The sequence below is a fragment of the Mustelus asterias genome, chromosome 7 (assembly GCF_964213995.1).
Source record: "Mustelus asterias chromosome 7, sMusAst1.hap1.1, whole genome shotgun sequence".
NCBI classification, from domain to species: domain Eukaryota; kingdom Metazoa; phylum Chordata; class Chondrichthyes; order Carcharhiniformes; family Triakidae; genus Mustelus; species Mustelus asterias.
The window spans coordinates 19,835,865-19,860,120 of NC_135807.1; the positions used below are offsets into that span (position 1 = coordinate 19,835,865).

General features: G+C 46.8%; 1 protein-coding gene across 1 annotated transcript in view; it reads right to left on the reverse strand.

The window, feature by feature from the left end:
• Positions 1–313: 313 nt before the first annotated feature.
• arhgap28 (Rho GTPase activating protein 28) overlaps positions 314–24,256 on the reverse strand; it is a 184,393-nt gene continuing 160,450 nt past the window's right edge. The window contains exons 9-15 of the mRNA XM_078215788.1: positions 15,917–16,076; positions 14,123–14,205; positions 12,010–12,207; positions 9,577–9,810; positions 6,323–6,447; positions 1,692–1,756; positions 314–915 (exon numbers count right to left, since the gene is read on the reverse strand). Of these exons, the coding sequence (XP_078071914.1) occupies positions 824–915; positions 1,692–1,756; positions 6,323–6,447; positions 9,577–9,810; positions 12,010–12,207; positions 14,123–14,205; positions 15,917–16,076 (957 nt within the window). The 3' untranslated portion in view covers positions 314–823. The remainder of the gene's footprint in view (positions 916–1,691; positions 1,757–6,322; positions 6,448–9,576; positions 9,811–12,009; positions 12,208–14,122; positions 14,206–15,916; positions 16,077–24,256) is intronic.

Sequence of the window (24,256 nt, forward strand, 5' to 3'; positions counted from 1 at the left end):
CGAGCCCGGGAGTCGCGCTCCAACAGGAATCGCATGCTATTGCAGGTGCAGTCCTCATCCTCTCTCCATGTCACAACTTCCCGCCTGAGAGGCTCCGTGGAATTTGGCACCGAATCCATTCCCGCTGGAAGGGCTTTTAATTATTATTCAAAGAAAACATCCATCTTGTTTACTCTTTGGCTGTCCTCATACACTGTCTGTAAACTCAGCGAACATGATCATTCCCGGCAGAATCACCATCCCCCCCTCCCCCAAACCCCCCCCCCCCCCTCTACACACACACAAAATAACCAGAAAACAAAAGGTAGTTGGCTTATACGTAGTTTCCTCAACTGTGTGGTCTAGTGGACATGACTGTTTAAAATGCACATTCCTTCGAGACCATGTTTGTAATGGTCACGACTGGCGGACTGACTTTTTTCTTAATCGCCACCAGATGAGTTCATTGCGAGTTGTTTATTTGAAGTCAAAAAACATTTTTTTAAAAACCCCTCTCTGCTGGACTTTTAACCTCCGGAGGTTTCTCTCGAGCAGAGGAGAGGAAAAGCTTCAAAATGGTCACAAACTTCTCCATCGGCTGTTCCGAGTTGCCAGCTGACGACACAGACGGCCGCGTTCGGCCCAACATGGTAGGGTCATGGCCTCTGAAATGGTCGCCTTTTGAGAGCAGAGTTCTGTCGGTCAGGGTAACCAATGGCCCAAAGCCTTAGACACAAAGGCTCCACTGTTAAATACATCCACTATTCTCAGGGGTCCCTGCAGTTATATTCACCAAGGCTGCTCTGAGATTACTTTATGGCCCATCACTCTGCAACAAGTAATCTCACAATGTTCTGGGCTTAATGACCCAACTCGCATTGGGATTTAAATGGTACAAGTCTAGGATGTAGGTGTTGAGGTCCAGACAGCGCTCTCCTGCAAAGAAGAAAACACACAAGACATAAAATAAGGCAATGTCAATAGCCACAGAGAATTAATGTTGCTGAAATAGTACCATAAATTCTAATCTACTGCTCGCACCCACCAGGGCAACTTCCTCACTGGCTAGACAGGTTAAAAACTCTAACTTGCTTTTAAGTCCCACTGCTGAAAATGAAACTTGAAGGTCCGGTAAGTGCTGACTGACTTTCTTTTTGTCAGACACCGAGACTCTCTATTTCGTCGCATAAGTGACCAAGGCCATGTATGCCCTCCCAGTTTGATGTAAAAGACCCATGGCACTATTTGTTATTCATTCATGGGATATGGGCATTGCTGATTGGATTTATTGCCCATCCCTAATTGCTCTTGATCTGAGTGGCTTGCCATTGCAGAGGGTGTTTTTAAGAGTTGTTTATTTTCGAATCCATTAAAAACCGTACAGTGCAGAAGGAGCCTATTCGGCCCATCGCGTCTGCACTCACTCTCCAAAAGAACACTCTAACCAACCCCCATCCCCCTGCCCTAACCCCGTAACCCCGCACATTGATCATGGCCGATCCATCTGACATCCATCTTTGGACACTAAGGGGGGTTAATTTTCCAAGAGTAGGGCAGCAAGCCATTCGTTTTTTTTTTTTACTGAGTAGCTCAGGGATTAAAGGCAGAAGTGACATCGATAGCAATTCAATCGAGATATCAAACACTACGATTCTTTAACAATTTGTCCTTCTCCATACTTTTCGCACAACTGTAAAAAAAAAATCACCTACCTATGTTTCCACCAATTTCAAACAAGTGATGGCTCAGTCCATTAAGGGGAACTGCAGAACTTGTACTGTGAAAATATAACAAAAAGAAAAGATTGATTTAAAATTTGTTGAGTTGTCAAGTCTGCACCATCTCCCTGGCCCTGCTCTCAACCCTGGAACACCTAGATAACAAAGTAACCTACGTCAGACTCCAATTTATTGACTACAGCTCAGCCTTCAACACCATTATTCCTTATTAAGGCAGTGTGCCTTAATAACTATCATCCGGTGGCTCTGGCATCCATCATTATGAAAGGTCAGCCATGGCACAAATCAATTCCAGCCTCCCAAGTAGCTTGGATCCACTACAGTTCACCTACCACCGCAACAGGTCCACAGCAGACGCCATCTTCCTGGCCCTACAATCAACCCTGGAACACCTGGATGACAAACACACCTATGTCAGACTCTTATTTATTGACCACAGTTCAGCCTTCAACACCATTATTCCCACAAAACCCATCTCCAAACTCCGGGGCTCAGCTCCTCCCACTGCGACTGGATCCTGAACTTCCTAACCCACAGACCGCAATTAGTAAGGATAGGCAACAATAGGAGTTGGTGCGGATAAGGAGAGTAATTTGAAGAACAGCACAGCACAGGCACGATGGGCTGAATAGCCTCCCTCTGTCCTGCAATTTTCAAATGAGGAGCAGAGGGGCCCTGCCCCGAATGCATTTCTCAAACAGCATTGCTAAAGGCATCAGTGTTTCAGATTGTAGGTCAAAGTGAATTCATCTGCTATGAAGCACTCTGCCGTGTCCTTTATCCTCCAACCCAGATGTTTCCTACAAAATCTGTCATCTGGTCCAGATTTCACTTCCAGGATGTCACTTTTGTATCTTTGCAACACTCAGCATTTCCCTCCTGAAGCAAAAATGTACAGATGAGCTACAAATACAGACTAAGACAATTCAGTCGCTATTCACGCCACAGAGTCAAATACAGCACAGAAGGCCATTCGGCCCATCAAATCCATGCCTTTCCTTCTGCAAGAAAGGATCAGGTGGCCATTGCTCCCTGCCCAAGCCTTCCTCTCATGTTGTATTTTTGAGCTCCTTAACCCCCATTTTCTTTTTGCCCTTGGGATTTTCCATTCCTCTCCTTCTGATTTCCAATCCCGACGACCCTCATGTTTACCGAGGCACTATGGACTCCTGGAATAATCCTCTGCCATCTTCTCCATGTAGTCAAGCTTCCTGTGCACACTTAACCATCAGTAGCTAGCGGCAATCATTAGATAAGGCTCAGTAATGGAAACTCCTGCCGTCTCTAATCCCGCTCACTCTGACTAATCGCCATGTCCCTGTTCCAGCCTCCACTGAGACCAGCGAGTGCAGTGCAGACCGTGCTTCACTCCACTGCAATACAGCATATAGCTGATGACTGCGTAATCAGAAGAACCATTATAAGGACAGACATCTATTGCAGAAGATACGGAGGTATGGGATTGAGGGTGATTTAGCGGTTTGGATCAGGAATTGGCTAGCTGTAAGAAGACAGAGGGTGGTGGTTGATGGGAAATGTTCATCCTGGAGTTCAGTTACTAGTGGTGTACCGCAAGGATCTGTTTGGGGCCACTGCTGTTTGTCATTTTTATAAATGACCTGGATGAGGGCGTAGAAGGATAGGTTAGTAAATTTGCGGATGACACCAAAGTCGGTGGAGTTGTGGACAGTGCGGAAAGTTGTTGCAGGTTACAGTGGGACATAGATAAGCTGCAGTGCTGGGCTGAGAGGTGGCAAATGGAGTTCAATGCGGAAAAGTGTGAGGTGATTCACTTTGGAAGGAGTAACAGGAATACAGAGTACTGGGCTAATGGTAAGATACTTGGTAGTGTGGATGAACAGAGAGATCTCGGTGTCCATGCGCATAGATCCCTGAAAGTTGGCACCCAGGTTGATAGGGTTGTTAAGAAGACATACGGAGTGTTAGCTTTTATTGGTAGAGGAATTGAGTTTCAGAGCCAGGAGGTCATGTTGCAGCTGTACAAAACTCTGGTGCGGCCGCACTTGGAGTATTGCGTACAGTTCTGGTCACCGCATTATAGGATGTGGATGCATTGGAAAGGGTGCAGAGGAGATTTACTAGGATGTTGCCTGGTATGGTGGGAAGGTCTTATGAGGAAAGGCTGAGGGACTTGAGGTTGTTTTTGTTGGAGAGAAGAAGGTTAAGAGGTGACTTAATAGAGGCATACAAGATGATCAGAGGATTAGATAGGGTGGATAGTGAGAGCCTTTTTCCTCGGATGGTGATAGCTAGCACGAGGGGATATAGCTTTAAATTGAGGGGTGAGAGATATAGGACAGATGTCAGAGGTAGGTTTTTCACTCAGAGAGTAGTAAGGGCGTGGAATGCCCTGCCTGCAGCAGTAGTGGGCTCGCCAACATTAAGAGCATTTAAATGGTCATTGGATAAACATATGGATGATATTGGAATAGTGTAGGTTAGATGGGCTTTAGATTGGTTTCACTGGTCGGCGCAACATCGAGGGCCGAAGGGCCTGTACTGCGCTGTAATGTTCTATGTTCTAACTAATCAGTACAGAAATTGCACAGATTGGATAGGATATACAGAACAGAAACAGGCCATTCAGCTCAACAAGTTCTTGCTAATGTTTATGCTCTAGCCCCCTTCCCATCCTTTCTCATCCAAATCTACCATTTTCTCCTTAGCTCATGTAGCCCAGTCCATCACGCAAACCAGTCTCCCATCCATTGACTTCGTCCACACTTCCTGCTGGCTCGGCAAAGCAGCCAGCATAACCCAGAACCCCACGCACCCTGGACATTCTCTCTTTCACCTTCTTCCGTCGGGAAAAGATACAAAAGTCTGAGGTCACGTACCAACCGACTCAAGAACAGCTTCTTCCCTGCTGTTATCAGACTTTTGAATGGACCCCAGCTGTGACTGTGACACTATATTCTACACTCTCTCCTTTCCTTCTCCCTTATGTACTCTATGTACAGTATGCTTTGTCTGTATCGTGTGCAAGAAACAATACTTTTCACTGTATCTCAATGCAATAATAAAATAAAATAAAATTCCCTTGCACTCTGCTTGATATTCTTATCTGGCATCTAGATCAGCAGCCCAAATTGCTCCCCATGGTGGCAAGTTCTACATTCTCACCACTTTGAGCAGAAAGATTTTTTTTCTGGGGCAGCACAGTGGCACAGTGGTGAGCACTGCTGCCTCAGAGCACCAGGGACCTGGGTTCGATTCCTGGCTTGCGTCACTGTCTGTGTAGAGTTTCCACATTCTCCCCGTGTTTCCTCCCACAGTCCCAAAGATGTACTGGTTAGGTGGATTGGCCATGCTAAATTGCCCCTTGGTGTCAGGGGGACTAGCTGGGGGAAATGCATGGGGTTACGGGGGTAGGGCCTGGATGGGATTGTGGTTGGTGCAGACTCGATGGGCCAAATGGCCTCCTTCTGCACTGTAGCATTCTATGATTCTTGAATTCCTCTCGGATTTCTTGGTGACTGTCTTATATTGATGGCCTCTCATTTTGCTCTTCTCCAGAAGAAAAGAATAAAAAATAAAGCAAGGAGGACAGTTTCTTCCTTGGAAGACATTTGAATTACCAAGCACCCAGCATCAGTAAAATACTTTGGCCCAAATTTTCGCAAAGGTGGGGAGTGAATCTGTCATCATAAAAATGATGTGGAGATGCCGGCGTTGGACTGGGGTGAACACAGGAAGTAGTCTCAAAACACCAGGTTAAAGTCCAACAGGTTTATTTGGTAGCAAATACCATAAGCTTTTGGAGCGCTGCTCCTTCGTCAGATGGAGTGGAAATGTGCTCTCAAACAGTGCACAGAGACACAAAATCAAGTTACAGAATACTGATTAGAATGCGAATCCCTACAGCCAGCCAGGTCTTAAAGGTACAGACATACCATAAAAATGACCAGAGAGAACCAAATCTCCACACTGTTTCTGGGGTGCCAAGGCTCCCATTTGCGGCCAGTCAGGTTGGCGAAGCCAGGAATTGTGTCCGGCTCTGCACTCCCAACCAAGAGTGGGAATTCCGGCCTTCGACTGCGGCATGCGGATTGAAGTCATTGCAATGCGTGTACTGCTTAAAAGCTCCATATTTCTGATCACACAAATGTTGTGGGTTAATCATTATTTGCCTCAGAGCTTTATGTGGAATTCTGTGGCGTCACACAAAGTGGAAAAGAATTTCACCCTGTCACTTAGAATCTCCAAAACGTCACTGATGTTAATATTTATTTACACCCCCGTCCCCACCCACCCCAGCTCCCCAGTTCCAACCCCCCCAGCTCCAACCCCAACCACCCTCGCTCCAAACCCATCCCCCCAGCTCCAACCCCATTTCCCCCACCCCCGTCCCCAGCTCCAACCCCATTTCCCCCCCCCCCGCCCTCCACCCCCCCCCTCCCCTCCACCCCCCCCCCCCACCCCCCCCCCACCCCCCCCCCCCCCCCTCCCCTCCACCCCCCCCCCCCACCCCCCCCCCACCCCCCCCCCCCCACCCCCCCCCCCCCTCCCCTCCACCCCCCCCCCCCACCCCCCCCCCCCACCCCCCACCCCCCCCCCCTCCCCTCCACCCCCCATGAACTCACCTGTTTTCACAGTGAAACCTAGCAAGAATATCACTGGCTTTCGTCTCATCGTCCAGTTGAATGGCCATGGAAACTTTGGATAGTTGAGTAGCATAAACGCGGATAACTCCCTCTGGTATGTCTGTCTGCAAAGACAGAGAGAAAATGGTTTTCAATTTCATGCAAATACTTCTTCGTGTTTCTACCATATCCTTTATTTAAACTGACAGCTTTGGCTCAGATGTCGTATGCTGGGTTCTATTTACATAACTACTGCAGAGTAGGATTGATCCAAAACTAATAGACAGAATGTAAAAGTTAAGTCATCAAGCAAGATCTTTGTAAGTCGCGTCTGGAGCATGGTGGAGAATTCTGGGCACCACACACCGAATCATAGACTCCCTGAGGTGCAGAAGGAGGTCATTTGGCCCAATCGGGCCTTCATCAACAACAATCCCACCCTATCCACATAACCCCGCGTATTTACACAAAAACAGAAAAATGCTGGAAAAGCTCAGCAGGTCTGACAGCATCTGTGGAGAGAGAATAGAACCAATCGTCAGACCCGCCCTGACGAAGGGTCAGCTAGACTCGAAACATTGCTCTCTCCACAGATGCTGTCAGACCTGCTGAGATTTTCCAGCATTTTTCTGTTTTTGTTTCAGATTCCAGTATTTTGTGTTTACCCCTCAAATTTACCCTGCTGGTCCCCCTGATACCATGGGGCAATTTAACATGGCCAATCAACATATCCTGCACATCTTTGGATTGTGGAAGGAAATCGGAGCACCCGGAGAAAACCCACACAGACACGGGGAGAAATGCACTCCACACAAACAGCCACCCGAGGCTGGAATCGAATTCGGGTCGCTGGAGCTGTGAAGCAGCAGTGCGAACCACTGTGCCACCCATAACATAAGGAAAGACATAAAAAATCCTTAGAAAGGATAAAGGGGATTGTACTGTGGTGAAGAACTTCAGTTATGAGGAGATGTTGTGAAAGGTAAGATTGTTTGCACTGGAGGAATTTAAATTGAACAGATCAAGAATAACTATTCCCACTGGCCAGTGGGCCAATAACCACAGATCATAAATTTAAAACCACTGGCAAAATATTTAGAGGGATCAAAGCTGCTTTTTCAGAGAACCAGCACAGGCATAATAGGCAGAGTAGCCTCCTTCTGTATTATAAGTGTCCATAATTCCAAAGGGGGAAATGGTGTGCATTAACTTGCAGTTCTTTCGAAGTATCATAAAGGGTTGATGAGGGTAATGCTGTTGATGTGATGTAAATGGACTTTCAGAAGACATTCGATACCGTGCCACACAACAGGCTTGTGAGAAAAGTTGTGGCTCGTGGAATAAAATAGGACAGTAGTGACATGGATAGAAAATTGTCTGAATAATAAGAAACAGAGTGTAACAGTTAATGAATATTTTTCCAGCTGGAGGAAGGGTTGTAATAGAGTTCCCCAGTGGTCGGTATTGGAACCCTTGCTTTTCCTAAAATATATTAATGATCTTGATCTTGGAGTGCAGGAGACAATTTCAAAGTCTGCGGATGACTCACAACCTGGGAGTATTGTAAACCATGAGGAGAATATTGTAAAGCTTCAAAAGGACATAGACAAGTTGGCGGAATGGGCAGATAGGTGGCAGATGAAGTTCAATGTGAAGAAGTGTGAGCTGATGCATTTTGGTAGGAAGAACAGAGAGACAATATAAAATGCGGGGGACAATTTTTAAGGGGTTGCAGGAGCAGCGGGAGCTGGGTGTATAAGTGCATAGATCACTGAAGGAGGCAGGGCAGGTGGAGAGAGCAGTTAATAAAACATACAGTATCCTGGGCTTTGTTAATAGGGGCATTGTGTACAAGAGCAAGGAGGTTACAAAAACAGAAAATGCTGCAAAATCTCAGCTCTGACGAAGGGTCATCTAGACTCTAAATATTGGCTCTATTCTCACCCCACAGATGCTGTCAGACCTGATGAGATTTTCCAGCATTTTCTGTTTTTGTTTCAGATTCCAGCATCCGCAGTACTTTGATTTAGCAAGGAGGTTATGCTGAACTTATACAAGACACTAGTTAGACCTCATCTGAAATATCGTGTACAGTTCTGGGCGTCACACTATCGAAAGGATGTGAACACACTGGAGAGAGTGCAGAAGAGATGTACAAGAATGGTTCCAGGGATGAGAAACTTGAGTTACAAGGATAGATTGGAGAAGTTGGAATAATTCTCCCTTTAGAGAAGAAGACTAAGAGGAGATTTGATAGAGATGTTCCAAGGGGCTGGCCAGAGCAGATAGGGAGAAACTGTTCCTGCACGTAATAGTGGCACAGTGGTTAGCACTGCTGCCTCACAATGCCAGGGACCTGGGTTCAATTCCCAGCTTGGGGTCACTGTCTGTGCGGAGTCTGCATGTTCTCCCTGTGTCTGCGTGGGTTTCCTCCGGGTGCTCCGGTTTCCTCCCATAGTTCAAAAGACGTGCTGGTTAGGTGCATTGCCGTGCTAAATTCTCCCTCAGTGTATCCGAACAGATGCCAGAGTGTGGCGACTAGGGGATTTTCACAGTAACTTCATTGTAGTGTGAATGCAAACCTACTTGTGACTAATAAATAAACTTTAACTTTTAGGGTCAAGAACGAGAGGGCACAGATTTAAAATTACTTGCAAAAGAAGCAAATGTGATGTTAGAAAAAACTTTTTGCACAACAGATGTTTGAGGTCTGGATGCACTGTCGGACCTGGGTTCAATTCCCGGCTCGGGTCACTTGTCTGCGTGGAGTTTGCACGTTCTCCCCGTGTCTGCGTGGGTTTCCTCCAGGTGCTCCGGTTTCCTCCCACAGTCCAAAGATGTGTGGGTAAGGTTGATTGGCCATGCTAAAATTGCCCCTTCATGTCCTGAGATGCATAGGTGAGAGGGATTAGCGGGTAAATGTGTAGGGATATGGGGGTAGGGCCTGGGTGGGATTGTGGTCGGTGCAGACTCGATGGGCCGAATGGCCTCTTTCTGCACTGTAGGGTTCTACGATTCTAGTCCGGTGGAAGCAGATTCAATCAAGGCATTCAAGAGGACATTAGATGATAATTTAAATAGAAGCAATTTGCAGGGTTACGGAGAAAAGGCAGGGGAATGATACTAAGTCATTATGATTGTTTGGAGAGCTGGTACAGACACGATGGGCCAAATGGCCATAACAATTCTGTGATAATTCTACAATAGAAAGAAAAGGAATATTAGTGAGTCAATGATAAGGCAGAGGAGTGTACCTTTAAACTGTGCCCCAAGGAGGTAGGACACGAGTTCACACCTGGGATCTCCCACAAGGCGGACTCCGGGTTTCGATTCCGCCCTCGGGGAGAGGAGCCCAGCGGGGGAGAGCCATTTCCTCTGAAGGCAGGAGGGAATAAAAATGAAGGAGAAGTCAGCCACGGCACTCTTGTCCGTCTTCTGTTCTCACTTTCGTTCATCTTCCGCACCTGGGCAATCACAAAGGACGGGATCTGTGGAAGATGGAGGAACAACAACGGCTGTTACTGTTGTAAAACACTCTGGCCCAGATTTTCCCATCAAAATAGAACCACATTATCCTCTCCCTCACTGCAACATCATGAGTCTGCACTTCCTGCCACTCAAGGATGTGAATTTCTGAATGTGCAAAGGTAAAAACAAAGAAAATTACAGCACAGGAACAGGCCCTTCGGCCCTCCAAGCCTGCACCGACCATGCTGCCCGACTGAACTAAAACCCCCTACCCTTCCGGGGACCATATCCCTCTATTCCCATCCTATTCATGTATTTGTCAAGGTGCCCCTTAAACGTCACTATTGTATCTGCTTCCTCTACCTCCCCTGGCAGCGAGTTCCAGACACCCATAACCCTCTATGTAAAAAACTTGCTTCACACATCTCCTTTAAACCTTGCCCCTCGCACCTTAAACCTATGCCCCCTAGTAATTGACTCTTCCACCCTTGGAAAAAGCTTCTGACTATCCACTCTGTTCATGCCCCTCATAATCTTGTAGACTTCTATCAGGTCGCCCCACAAACTCCGTCGTTCCGGTGAGAATAAACCAAGTTTTTCCAACCTCACCTCGTACCTAATGCCCTCCATACCAGGCAACATCCTGGTAAATCTTTTCTGTACCCTTTCCAAAGCCTCCACACCATTCTGTAAGGCTGACTAATGGCAGACACCATCAGATGCCCCAGCAGAGCAACTTCGGGCCCATTATCCTGCGCTGCCTACTCAGAGAGGACATGAAAAGCCTCACAAGTAGCAAATAAGCTTAGGCATATTAGGCAGAGGGGGAGTGCCTTAACACTGATAATCTCAACTTTTTTTGGGGGCGGCACGGTGGCATAGTGGTTAGCACTACTGCCTCACAATGCCAGGTTAGAGGGAGTCTTTGTCTCCGGTCTCTGACATGGAAGGGAGAAGAACATGGCCAGGGTTTGCCGGTGCCATCGAAGACTTTTGGCTGGCTCTCCAACTTTCCCGTTCCCGCCCAGGACAGAAAGCTCCGTTATGTTAGCATACGTGATGGGCCGAATGGCCTTCTACTGCTCCTATTTTGTATGTTCTTATCAGTGCACTGTAGGGATTCTATGATTCTTTCTATGAATTATGGAACCACATTAGTGACGATAGTGCACATTCGAAACAAAAGACAATTTTAAGAATCTGCACCGTTCCATTCCAGGACCAATGATTTACTTTCGAGGGTCACGGGGTGTTGAGAACTGTCTTGGATTCTCCAGCAATTAAAGATTAATTTCCAGGCCCCTCCCGCAAGCAATTCAGAGAGAAAAAAAGCACTGCGGCTTTCAAAGAATTGACTTTGTTTTTCATTTACTTTGGGCATTTTTACTCAATTATTTATTGGTCTCCATCATCGGGTGCCAATCAACAAGTGAATTGACTCGTCATTAACCAACTGGGTGAGACTTCACAGCCTTTATTCCCAGGGACCCACAGTTTTTTATAACAACCAATGAATGAGGAAAACTTCAGTGAAAAACTTAATTGCTCCTGTGTATTTTCTCCCAGTTTGCCCACAGCAGTGGTCTGGAAATTAGTCCTTAATTCCTGGAGATTCCAAGGGCAGCCCTGGAAGGTTCAACAGAATCATAGAATCCCTACAGTGCAGAAGGCGGCCATTCGGCCTATCGAGCCTGCACCAACTACAATCCCACCCAGGCCCTATCCGCGTAACCCCACACATTTACCCTGCTAATCCCCCTGACACTAAGGGGCAATTTATCATGGCCAATCAACCTAACCCGTACATCTTTGGATTCAGCCCATTGAGGCTGCACCGACAACAATCCCACCCAAGCCCTATCCCTGTAACCCCACGTATCTACATTGCTAGTCCCCCTGACACTAAGGTGCAATTTAGCATAGCCAATCAACCGAACCCAATCTTTGGACTGTGGGAGGAAACCAGAGCATCTGGAGGAACCCCACGCAGACATGGGGAGAACGTGCAAACTCCACACAGACTGTGGCCTGAGGCTGGAATTGAACCCGGGCCCCTGGCGCTGTGAGGCAGCAGTGCTAACCACTGTGTCACCGTGCCGTGGGCTGTCAGCGCTCATCCAGAGCTGGCAACACGATTGCTTGTTCTCACTCAGATTCCTGGCCTACGCGAGAAAGGCGGAAAGGGAATTAGCAGTGTCGTGTGGTGCTGGCTCACTCACGGTCCACAGGATGTCCTGGTATTTGATGAGTAGCTGTACAATGTTGGCCGCTTTAGTGGCTGCCTCGGCCTCTTGGTGGTTTGCGCTCCTCCCTTTGCACATGAAGAGGTTCGGTGCGACAATCATGGAGACATTCCACAGGCTCATCCTGTTTTTGGCCTCATTCGCTACGACTTTGCCGAGATATTCCAAGAAAGCCTGCAGCGGGGGGGAGATGGGGAAACGACAAAGGGAGGAGAGATTCAATTCAATTGTAATGCACCTTCCTTTCACTTCCGAGTTTATACATGGAACACTCCACACCCACATTTTCAGAGGATTTGGCATCCCAAAATCCAGGCATCATAACGCTCCCATTATTTATAAACAATATACGGGAAGTATATTTTGCACAGTTTAGAAGGATGAGGGGGGATCTAATTGAAACTTACAGAATACTGAGAGGCCTAGATATAGTGGACGTGGAGAGGATGTTTCCACTAGTGGGAGAGACTAGAACTCGAGGTGTGAAGGGACGCTCCTTTAAAACTGAGATAAGGAGGAATTTCTTCAGCCAAAGGGTAGTGAATCTGTGGAACTCATTGCCACAGAGGCCTGTGGAGGCCAGGTCATTGATTGTCTTTAAGACAGAGATAGATAGGTCCTTGATCAATAAAAGGATCAAGCGGAGAAGGCAGGAGAATGGGGATGAGTATCATATCAGCCATGATTGAATGGCGGAGCAGACGCGATGGGCTGAATGGCCTAATTCTGCTCCTATATCTTATGATCTTATAATATACTATTCATTTATGAAATCAACCTAACGGCTCGGAGTAAGGAATTTTGGGCAAATTCTGTGAATTAACAATGGAACAGCAAATTAACTTTATTCGACATTTCCTTTGACTCACTAATATCAGCTAATTTTCAATCCAACCAGTTAATTAGATCTTAAACTGCTGGTATTATGAAGGTAGAGTAACTCCTTTTGCATTCCAAATGCATCAACACAATTATGTGAGGCTGGGAGGACCTCGCAATACAGGAAGTGGCCACTCAGCCCATCGAACCTGTGCACTTCCATGAGAGATCTAATTGGTCCCATTCCCCTGCTCTTTCCCCACAGCAAACGTTTCCAAAGGTGTCTGATGGAGTGAAACCAAAACCGAAGAGGATCTTCAAACCCCAGCAGTGTGGGACTTACGTGAGGTGACTGATCTGCGCACTGGGACTGCTGCTGTCAGTGTGCGGTGAATGATGCTGTACATAACCAGAAGCCCTTTTATTTGTTGTCAGTCACCAGTTTGACTGCCCCCAGGTCTCTCACTTCACACAATCAGACACAATATCAATGCAAAGTTCACTGTCAGGGTGTCACACAGGGGTTTTTTCGTGAATCTATTTGTAAAGGTGGAAAAGGGAATAGATCTAGACCAGTGATGGGTGACCCAGGCCAGTGAGTGCGTCACACGAATGGCCCTCCTCCATCTCAGTGGGCCGCAAGATTGGAATCATTAACTATAACCTTCATGAATAAGATTAAATTAATACACACCAATGTTTTCCGAATGAGTTGTAGAAAATGCTTAATCATTGACATATTAATAGAACTATCATCAACTTCAAATGGTAAAAACATAAGAAACATTTACACTTTGTAAATATATTTGCAATTTGATGGTGAGCTGCCTTCATTGCAAGTGTCGTGGTTTTGGCACAAAGTGACTGGCTTGTTCAAACCACTTCAGATCCAAATACATTGCTATGGGGCTGGAGTCACAAAGTCCAGACCAGGCAAGGATGGCAAAATGTCTTCCCCAAAGGGCATTCATGAACCAGATGTGTTTTTAATGACAGTCCAGTAGTTTCACAGTCACCATCACTAATATTATTTTATAATTTAGTTAGTCAAATTTAAATTACCCAACTGCAGTGGTGGGATTTGAACTCATACCCTGATCAGCAGCTCAGGCCACGACATTACTGCGCCAGTAACAGAACCGTGATGCCACTGTGCCATATTGTTTAGCCTGGTGTGTCACTGAGCATATCTGGAGTATTTGATAAAGTTTCTGAGGTACAGGTTGAACATCAGGCAGACGCCAATTCCTTCACTTGCAGCCAGACGTACCTTGATAGTGTCTCTGTTGGGGTCAGGAAGTAGCATGATGATAAGGTGTAGAGCCTGTAGCTGCAGCTTGGTCGGTGAGATATCTAAAACCAAAACAAAGAGAGTTGTTAGGATGCAGAATCTCATCTGTGTACAAACAGAAAGGACAGAAGGGGGATTGCTGCCCGCACTGAAGGGATCCAGTGAGCGGGCGGGGAGATGGAGAGTGGGGGTTGCAGGTGTTGACTGTCGGATGATCGCAGTGGGGGGTCGAGATGCAGGCACCAATCGGGGGTGGGGGTGTCGACTGCAGGCTCTGATCAGAGCGGAGAAAGCTTTGGGGGGGGAGCCCTCAGACTTCCATGGTGGCCTGGGGGGGGGGGGGGAGCAGGGGTGGGTTTATTGCTGTTCTGATCTCAGTGCAGCCGGGTTTTGCTGGCGTTGAGCCTTCCCCCCGCCCCCACCCCCGGATGGTGGCAAAGTGTCGTAAGATCTGGAGAGAAACACACCGGTTTTCTCGCCAGAAACAACACTCTGCCATTTTTGCTAATATTTTGCCCCTAAAACTAGTTTTTCAGGAAGCTGCTCTACAATAGCTATGAGAATAGCAGCCCTTCAAAGTTCTGGTTCCACATTGAACAAGGTGCAACATTTTCAAGGATCTTTACAGTGGGACCAATAGTGTTAAAGGGCAAGGTTTTGAATGTTAATGGATTGCAGTCTTTGGCGGTTTCACAGTGGAATCACTGACAGTAACATTCGGTTTCCGTATTGAACTGTATGTCTGGACTCCAGAAGTTGTTATCTGGTTTACAAGAGTAATGATCGTAGAATGTTGACCAACTTAAACTGCAAAGTCCAGGTCATTCTGTCCACATTTAGCAGACAAGAGAGACACACTGACAGCAACATGGGAAAATCCGAGATGCAGTCTATGGGTGGGATTTTCCAGCGTTTCCCACTGGCAGAAACTTATGGTTCCGCTGACGGTGACACCCCACCATAGGCTACTCACGTCGCAGCAGAGAGTGCAAACAACAGGAAACCCCATTGACAGCAGCAGGACTGGAAAATCCTGCCATCGGCCTATGAAGGGTCACCTCCGACTCTGTAAAACATGCAAGGGGGATGGGGAGAAATCCCGCCCTGTGTCTTGGCCGGGATCTTCCCAGCCGTTCATGCCCGGTTGCAAGCGAGGACGGAGAACCTGGCACTCAGCCAAATCTGCATTCCCCGAACAGGAGCATGAACGGCCGGAAAATTCCACCCCGCCTTTGTCTCAAACATTAAAATGTGATGGAATCGCAGGGCAGGGGTTCGACGGCAGAATGCTTGTGTGTGAACACTGCTGCAGGAACAGATAATCCACCACACAAACCAGCCTCTCATCCATTGACTCCGTCTGCACTTCCTGCTGCCTCGGTAAAGCAGCCAGAATAATTAAGGACCCTGGACATACTCTCTTCCACCTTCGTCCATCGGGAAAAAGGTACAAAAATCTGAGGTCACGCATCAACCGACTGAAAAACAGCTTCTTCCCTGCTGCCGTCAGACTTTTGAATGGACCTACCTCGCTCCAAGTTGATTTTTCTCTACACCCGAGCTATGACTGTAACACTACATTCTACATTCTCTCCTTTCCTTCTCTATGAACGGTATGCTTTGTCTGTATAGCGCGCAAGAAACAATACTTTTCACTGTATGTTAACACGTGACAATAATAAATCAAATCAAGAGCAGAGAGAAAGAAAAGATAAAAGTAAAATAAATGAAAAGAAAGCAAAAAAGTATGTTGAAGTTAAGACAAAATCATACTTTGCACTGCCACAAATGCCGGGAGATACTCCACAGTGAGTAACGGGTAGGGCAGCTCTCGGATAAAGGTCTTCAGTAGGCAAGCTACATCATTGTGATGGATTTGGTCCCAGTCAAAGGTATCGTTGTAAAATTTTGCTTCCAGCTCTTGTCGATAATTCTGCAAATGAAAATGATATAAATTTACATCCAATCCAGATGTTGTAACTCGAATCAAACACAAAGCTGACTTGGAGGGGCGGGGGTGGGGTGGGGGGGGGGGGGGGGGGGGGGGTATATGAGTTTCAACTCTTACTTATATTTCTCTTAACCTAATATTGGATGTCACAGAGGATAACAACAAAGCTAAATCTACATTCACTGATACAGAAAGTGCTGGAAAATCTCAGCAGGTCTGACAGCATCTGTGGAGAGCGAACAGATCAAATGTCATCCAGATTCTGCTCCCTCTCCATAGACGCCGTCAGATCTGCTGAGATTTTCTAGCATTTTCTGTTTTATTTCCAATTCCCACATCCACAGTCATTTGTTTTTATATACTATATTCACTGATAAAAATGTTTTCTGCCCAATTATTAAATTGAATTAGAATGAAGTTTGGTCCTCACAGAATCATTACAGTGCAGAAGGAGGCCATTCGGCCCCTCATGTCTCCACCGGCTCTCTGAATGAGCATTTCATCTAGTACCATTCCCCTGCATTCTCTCCCTACACATTGTTTCCTTTAAAATAATTCTCCAATTCCCTTTTGAAAGCCTCAGTTGAACCTGCCTCGACCACACTCACAGCCACTGCATTCCAGACCCTAACCATACGCTGCATGAAGAAGTATTTTTCCCCATATCGCTTTGCTTCTTTAACCCTATGGTCCTCGATCCTTCTGCTCGCAGAACAGTTTCCCCCTCTCTACTCTGTCCAGGCTCTACATGATTTAGAATACTTCTATCGAATCTCTTCTGAGCTTTCTTTTCTCCAAGGAAAAGGGTCTCAACTTCTCCAATTTTTCTTCAAAACTGTCACTTCTCATCCCTGGAACCATTCTCGCAAAACTCTTCTGCACTCTCTCCAATGCCTTCACATCCGTCCTATAATGCAGCACTCAGAACTGTACACTGTACTCCAGCTGAAGTACTACAAGGTACAATCCTTTCCACAAACTTCCAATCCCTCCACCACCTATGCACAGCTGCAGCAGTGTGTCATCTACAAGATGCACTGCAGGAACTCACAAGGTTCCTTGGGCAGCGTCTTCCAAACCCACAATCGCTACCTTCTAGAAGGACAAAAGCAGCAGATACCTGGGAACACCACCACCTGGAGGTTCCCCACCAAGTCATTCAGCATCCTGACTTAGAATTTTGTCACCATTCCTTCACTGTCGCTGAATCAAAATGCTGGAACTCCCTTTCTAACAGCACTATGGGTGTACCTACACCTCAGGGAGCGCAGCATTTCAAGGAGGTAGCTCACCACTGCCTTCTCAAGGGCAACCAGAAATGGGCAATAAATGCTGGTCAGCCAGCGATGCCCACATCTCATAAAAATGAATTCTTAAAAACTAGCATTCTTAAACATTCTGGGCGGGATCTTCCGGCCTCGCTCACCCCAAAACCGGAAAATCCCGCCCGAGGACAACGGACCTTTGTGTGGTCCGCCCCCTGCCTGCTACGATTCCCGTGGCAGGCAGAACGGGAAAATTTCCCTCTTTAACTCCAATTGAATAGCGGAACAGACCTGAGGGGTTACATGACCTGCTCCTGTTCCTGATATTCCTCCGTAATCTCTGCAATGAACATCCCTCATTCATAATTATTTTAAAAATCTACTTAGGAATCATGTATAGTAATAGAAAATCCCTTAATCCTCGGGGTTGAGAGCCTTATCTATCATAAGGACATTTTTTAAACTTATTTTTGAATGCTCTATTTCTCAGTACTAGTTTATCTTCAGCATTTGAAATATAATTTTAAGATAAATATTTAATAGTAAGTAATTCAAAATCCTCACCATTTGAGGAAGACAGAATAATCCACATAATGGATTCTATTTTAAACATCTATTCTGGTCGCTACTGATCTCCTCAATGTCAGGCTGTGTTGAATTTTTTTTAAATTCATTCGTGGTACATGGGTGCCGCTGGCTGGGCCAGTATTTATTGCCCATCCCTAGTTGTCCTTGGAGGGCAACTGAGAGTCAACCGCATTGCTGTAGCTCTGGAGTCACATGTAGGCCAGACCAGGTAAGGACGGCAGATTTCTTTCCCTAAAGAACATTCGTGAACCAGATGGGTTTTTCCAACAATCAGCAATGGTTTCATGGTCATCAGTAGATTCTTAATTCCAGATATTTTTTACTGAATTCAAATTCCACCATCTGCCGTGGCGCGATTCGAATCTAAGTCCCCAGAACATTAGCTGAGTTTCAGGATTAATAGTCTAGCAATAATACCACTTGGCCATCACCTAGAATAAACAGCAAGTGATAGACAGAGCAAAGCGATCCCACAACAAAAGGATCAGATCTAAGCTCTGCAGTCCTGCCACATCCAGTCATGAATGGTGGTGGACAATTAAACAACTCCACAAATATCCCCATCGTCAATGATGGAGGAGCCCAGCACATCAGTGCAAAAGATAAGGCTGAAGCATTTGCAGCAATCTTCAGCCAGAAGTGCCGAGTGGATGATCGATCTCGGCTTCCTCCAGTGGTCCCCAGCATCGCAGATGCCAGTCTCCAGTCAATTCTATTCTCTCCACGTGATATCAAGAAATGGCTGGAGGCACTGGATACTGCAAAGACAATGGCCCCTGATAACATTCCAGCAATACTACTGAAGACTTCTGCTCCAGAACTTGCCGCTTCGATAGCCAAGCTCTTCCAGTACAATTACAACACTGGCATCTATCCAGCAATGTGGAAAATTGCCCAGGTACATCCTGTACACAAAAAGTAGGACAAATCCAACCCAGCCAATTACCGCCCAATCAGTCTACTCTCGATCATCAGTAAAGTGATGGAAGGAGTCATCAACAGTGCTATCAAGCAGCACCTGCTCCGCAATAACCTGTTCATGGACACTCAGTTTGGGTTCCGCCAGGGTCACTCAGCTCCTGACCTCATTACAGCTTTGGTTCAAACATGGAAGAAAGAGCTGATTTCCAGAGGTGAGGTGAGAGTGACAGTCCTTGACATCAAGGCCACATTTGACCGAGTGTGGCATCAAGGAGCCCTTGCAAAACCGGAATCAATGGATATCAGGGGGTAAACTCTCTGCTCGTTGGGGTCATAACTGGTACATAGGAAGATGGTTGTGGTTGTGGAGGGTCGGTCATCTCAGCTCCAGGACATCTTTGCAGGAGTCCCTCAGGGTAGTGTCCGAGTCCCAACAAGCTTTAGCTGCTTCATCAATGACCTTCCCTCCATCATAAGGTCAGAAGTGGGGATGTTCACCGATGATTGCACAATGTTCAGCACCATTCGCAACTCCTCAGATACTGAAGCAGTCCATGTCCAAATATCCAGGCTTGCGCTGACAAGTGGCAAGTAACATTCGTGCCACACAAATGCCAGGCAATGACCATCACCAATAAGAGACACTCTAACCAGAGTCACTGTCTGTGTGGAGTTTGCACATTCTCCTCGTGTCTGCGTGGGTTTCCTCCGGGTGCTCCAGTTTCCTCCCACAGTCCAAAGATGTGCGGGTTAGGTTGATTGGCCATGCTAAATTGCCCCTTAGTGTCCTGAGATGCGTAGATTAGAGGGATTAGCGGGTAAATGTGTAGGGATATTGGGGTAGGGCCTGGGTGGGATTGTGGTCGATGCAGACTCGATGGGCCAGATGGCCTCTTTCTGCACTGTAGGGTTTCTATGATTCTATGAACCACTGCCCCTTGATATTCAATAGTATTACCATCACCGAATCCCCCACTGTCAACATCCTTGGGGTTACCATTGACCAGAAGCTCAACTGGACTCACCACATAAACACAGTGGCTACAAGAGCAGGTCAGAGGCTAGGAATACTGCAGCGAGTATCTCAGCTCCTGACTCCCCAGAGCCTGTCCATCATCTACAAGGCACAAGTCAGGAGTGTGATGGAATACTCCCCACTTGCCTGGATGGGTGCAGCTCCAACAACACTCAAGAAGCTTGACACCATCCAGGACAAAGCAGCCTGCTTGATTGGCACCCAATCCATCACCTTCAACATCCATTCTCTCCAACACTGATGCACAGTAACAGCAGTGTGTACCATCTACAAGAGGCACTGCAGCGACTCACCGAGGCTCCTATGATCTTTACCACTTAGTAAGACAAGAGCAGCCGATACATGGGAACATCACCACCTACAAGTTCTCCTCCAAGTCACTCACTATCCTGACTTGGAAATATATTGCTGTTCCTTCACTGTGGTTGGGTCAAAGTCCTGCAGCTCCCTCCCTAGCAGCACTGTGGGCGTACCTACATCACATGGACTGCAGAAGTTCTCAAGGGAGAATAGGGATGGGCAATAAATGCTGGCCTTGCCACATCCTGTGAGAGATTATTTTAATTACCCAGCCAAGTTTTCCCATAGACTGTTTGCATCAGGAACCAAGGACAGCACAGGGAGGAAATACTGAAACACTTGAAAGGAAATTTTTGACCAACAAACAATTAAAAAGGCATCACACAGTAATGTTATCATCAAATCTTAATTATCATGGACACTTCATTATGCGTATATTAACAAATCTCCCTGTTCTTCCTTCAAGTTAAGAAGAAATTTACCACCCACAGTTTCCTAGGGGCTTCTGTTCTGCCACTGCAACTTTACTTATATACATAAACTGGACTTACACCGTATGCCTGCCAACACTAAGCCATCAGAGAAGGAGAAGCTTAAAAGAAATTCTGGCTTAGTCTTCATATTTATTCTAACAGGCTGAGCGAGGTTGCAGTGCCACCTCAGGAGGAGGTAAGAATAGCAGGCACTGACCTGACTCACCCAAATATAACGTGCATTTATACAGCACATGTAACACGGTCAGACCTCCCCACTCATTTAACAGCAGTGCTGTCAAACAACATTTAACTCTGAGTCACATAAGGGAATATTATGGTCAAAATGATCAAAAGCTTGGTCAAAGAAGGTGGCGTCAATGGAACGTCTTAAAGAAGGGAAAGAAAGAGGTGTCGAGGTTTTTGGAGGATATTGCGGAGCTTGGGGCTATGGCTGCCAATGGTGGAGCGATTAAAATCGAGGATGCTCAAGAGGCCAGGATTGCAACAGTGTGAATATCTGAGGGTGGAGAAAATTCCAGAGAAAGGGATGGGTGAGACAAGAGGGGGATTTTAAAACAAGGATAAGAATTTCAAAATTGAGGCTTAGCGGGGAGCCAAAGTAGGTCGGCACGTGAAGAGGAGATAAATGAAAGGGGTTTGATGTGAGTTAGGACACGGGCAGCAGAGTTTTGGATGACCTCAAGTTTACTCATGGTGGCCTGGCTTGGACTGTGTTGGAATAGTCAAGTCTAGATTGGAATGGTCAAGTCTAGAGGGAAACAAAGACATGAACGATGACGACAGCAGCGGATTGAGGCAGACACAGAGTCGGGCAGTGTTACAGAAGTGGAATTACGCCATGTTAGTGAGGGTGCAATGGTTATGTGGTCAGAACCTCAAGGTGGGGTCAGTTATAACCCCAAAACTGTGGACTGTTTCCATTCAGCCTCAGCCGGGTTTCAGGAGAGTGAGGCAATCCATGAGGAAGGAGTAAAGTCCTTGCCAGGGACTGAAGACATGGCTTTGATATTCCCAATATTTCGCTGGAGGACATTTCTGCTCTTCCAGCGCTGGATGCTGAACATGGCCGCCTGACAAGCTGAGGGAGCGAGGAGCTTTGTCAGTGTAACTGTGGATGGTAATGCTGTGTCTTTGGAGAATGTCATCAAGGGGCAGCCTATAGGTGAGAAATACGGTGGGGGAGAAGGATGGAACTTTGAGGGAGACGTGGGCAGCATGGTGGCACAGTGGTTAGCATTGCTGCCTCACAGTGCCAGGGACCCAGGTTCGATTCCCGGCTTGGGTCACTGTCTATGTGGAGTTTGCACGTTCTCCGTGTCTGCGTGGGTTTCCTCCGGGTGCCCCGGTTTCCTCCCATAGTCCGAAAGACTGTTTAGGTGTGGTGGCTATTCTAAATCCTCCCTCAGTGTACCCGAACAGGCGCCGGAGTGTGGTGACTAGGGGATTTTCACAGTAACTTCATCGCAGTGTTAATGTAAGCCTATTTGTGACTCTAATAGATAAACTTTAGCTAATAAATAAACTTTAAAACTTGTAACTTTAAATACTAAAGGTCCAGGAGTGGGAAACAAAACTTACTACAAGTGATTCTCAGGCTATACTTTGACAGATAAGAATGGACTCAGGCCCGAGCAGTCTCACCCAGCTGGATGGCAGTGGAGAGGGATTGGAGGAACAGGGTATGGTTATCCATGCCAATGGCCGTAAACAAGTCGAGAAGAACACCTTCAATAGACTTTGGCCACAACAGCCAAAGATTTCCCATCCCGCCCACCACAGGAATTGTGATGGGCAAGACAGAAAATTTGGCGGACCATTTAAAGATTGGGCGGGAATTTCCGCTCTTAAGTTTAAGTATTAGTGTCACAAGTAGGCTTACATTAACACTGCAATGAAGTTACTGCGAAAATCCCCTAGTCGCCACACTGTTCAGGTTCACTGAGGGAGAATTTAGCATAGTCAATGCACATAACCAGCATGTCTTTCGGACTGTGGGAGGAAACTGGAGTACCCGGAGGCAGACACAGGGTGAACATGCGGACTCCGCACAGACAACAACCCAAGCGGGGAATCGAACCCAGGTCCCTGGCGCTGTGAGGCAGCAGTGCTAACCACTGTGCCACCCACGGCACACAGCCGTGAAATCCCACCCAACATTGCCAACTCAAGGCCTTTAATGCTATTGATGGGCAATTCATATTTACAGATTCAACAATTAGCAACGCAAATTGGAAATAGTTCACAGCAGAGTCCTGTGATGCACTGGACTTTACAGTTTGTTCACAGTTTGGGGCCTCCTCTTAGTGATATAGTTGTGTTGTTCCCTCTCCTTAGCAACAGGTAAGTTCGTTCCAGGGCAGAATAATTCAGCTGCAGGAAACGAGGGAGGCAACCTTTCACAGGGTTAACATTTTCCAGTTTGTTGGCTGCCCACCTCAGTGATGGAACGGTCTCCATTTTGAGTTTAAAACCACTGCGAGAGGCTTTCGCCGATACTCTGTGTGTTTCCCTGTGACAGGCAGACTCAAGGTTCAGATTTGCTGCCAATCACTTTGAACAGGAGAAGAAACTACAGCGCGTATCAAAGAAAAGATAATGATTGATTTTTATAATTTCTTTAATGGAGCTGTACCAGAGTCTCAGCATGGGGGCCCCACCCTAACCTTCCACACAATGTGGAAGATGGACAATTAAATTGGCTCATTTGGAATTCCTGCCTCGGCGTCCCGTTAGAGGTCTACAAAATTATGAGAGACATAGACAGGGTGGATAGTTGGAGGCTTTTTCCCAGGGTGGCAATGCCAATTACAAGGGGGCACTGGTTCAAGGTGAGAGGGGGAAAGTTTAAGGGAGGTAGAATCATAGCATCCCTACAGTACAGAAGGAGACCATTCGGCCCATCAAGTCTGTACCGAGCGCAACCCCACCCAGGCCCTATTCCCATAATCCCACACATTTACTCTGCTAATCCCGCTGACACTAAGGGTCAGTTTAGCATGACTAATCAACCTAACCCGCACATCTTTGGACCATGGGAGGAAACCCACGCAGACACAGGGAGAATGTGAAAACTCCGCACAATCACCCGAGACTGGAATTGAATCTGGGTCCCTGGCGCTGTGAGGCAGCCGTGCTAACCACTGTGCCCGTGATGTGCGAGAGAAGCTTTTCACGCAGGGAGTGATGGGTGCCTGGAACGCGCTGCCAGAGGAGGTGGTAGAAGCAGGCACATTAGCAACATTTAAAAGGCATCTGGTTGGTTGCACGAATAGGGAGGGAATAGAGGGATATGGATCTCCAATAAAGGCTGAAGGTTTTTCTAAATTTAGTTGGAGCATCATGATCGGCACGGGCTTGGAGGGCCGAAGGGCCTGTTCCTGCGCTGTACTTTTCTTTGTTCTTGTGTCACACTGGAATGTTCCTGATCTACTGGCATGCAGAACAATCTAAACCCAAAGCCTTCTCTCCCACTCCATCTTTACCTTCTTCTCCCCCATTTGAAGTTCCCGTGGCGACAACAAGTTACATTTGTAAAGGGAACTCCAAGAGCGGCAC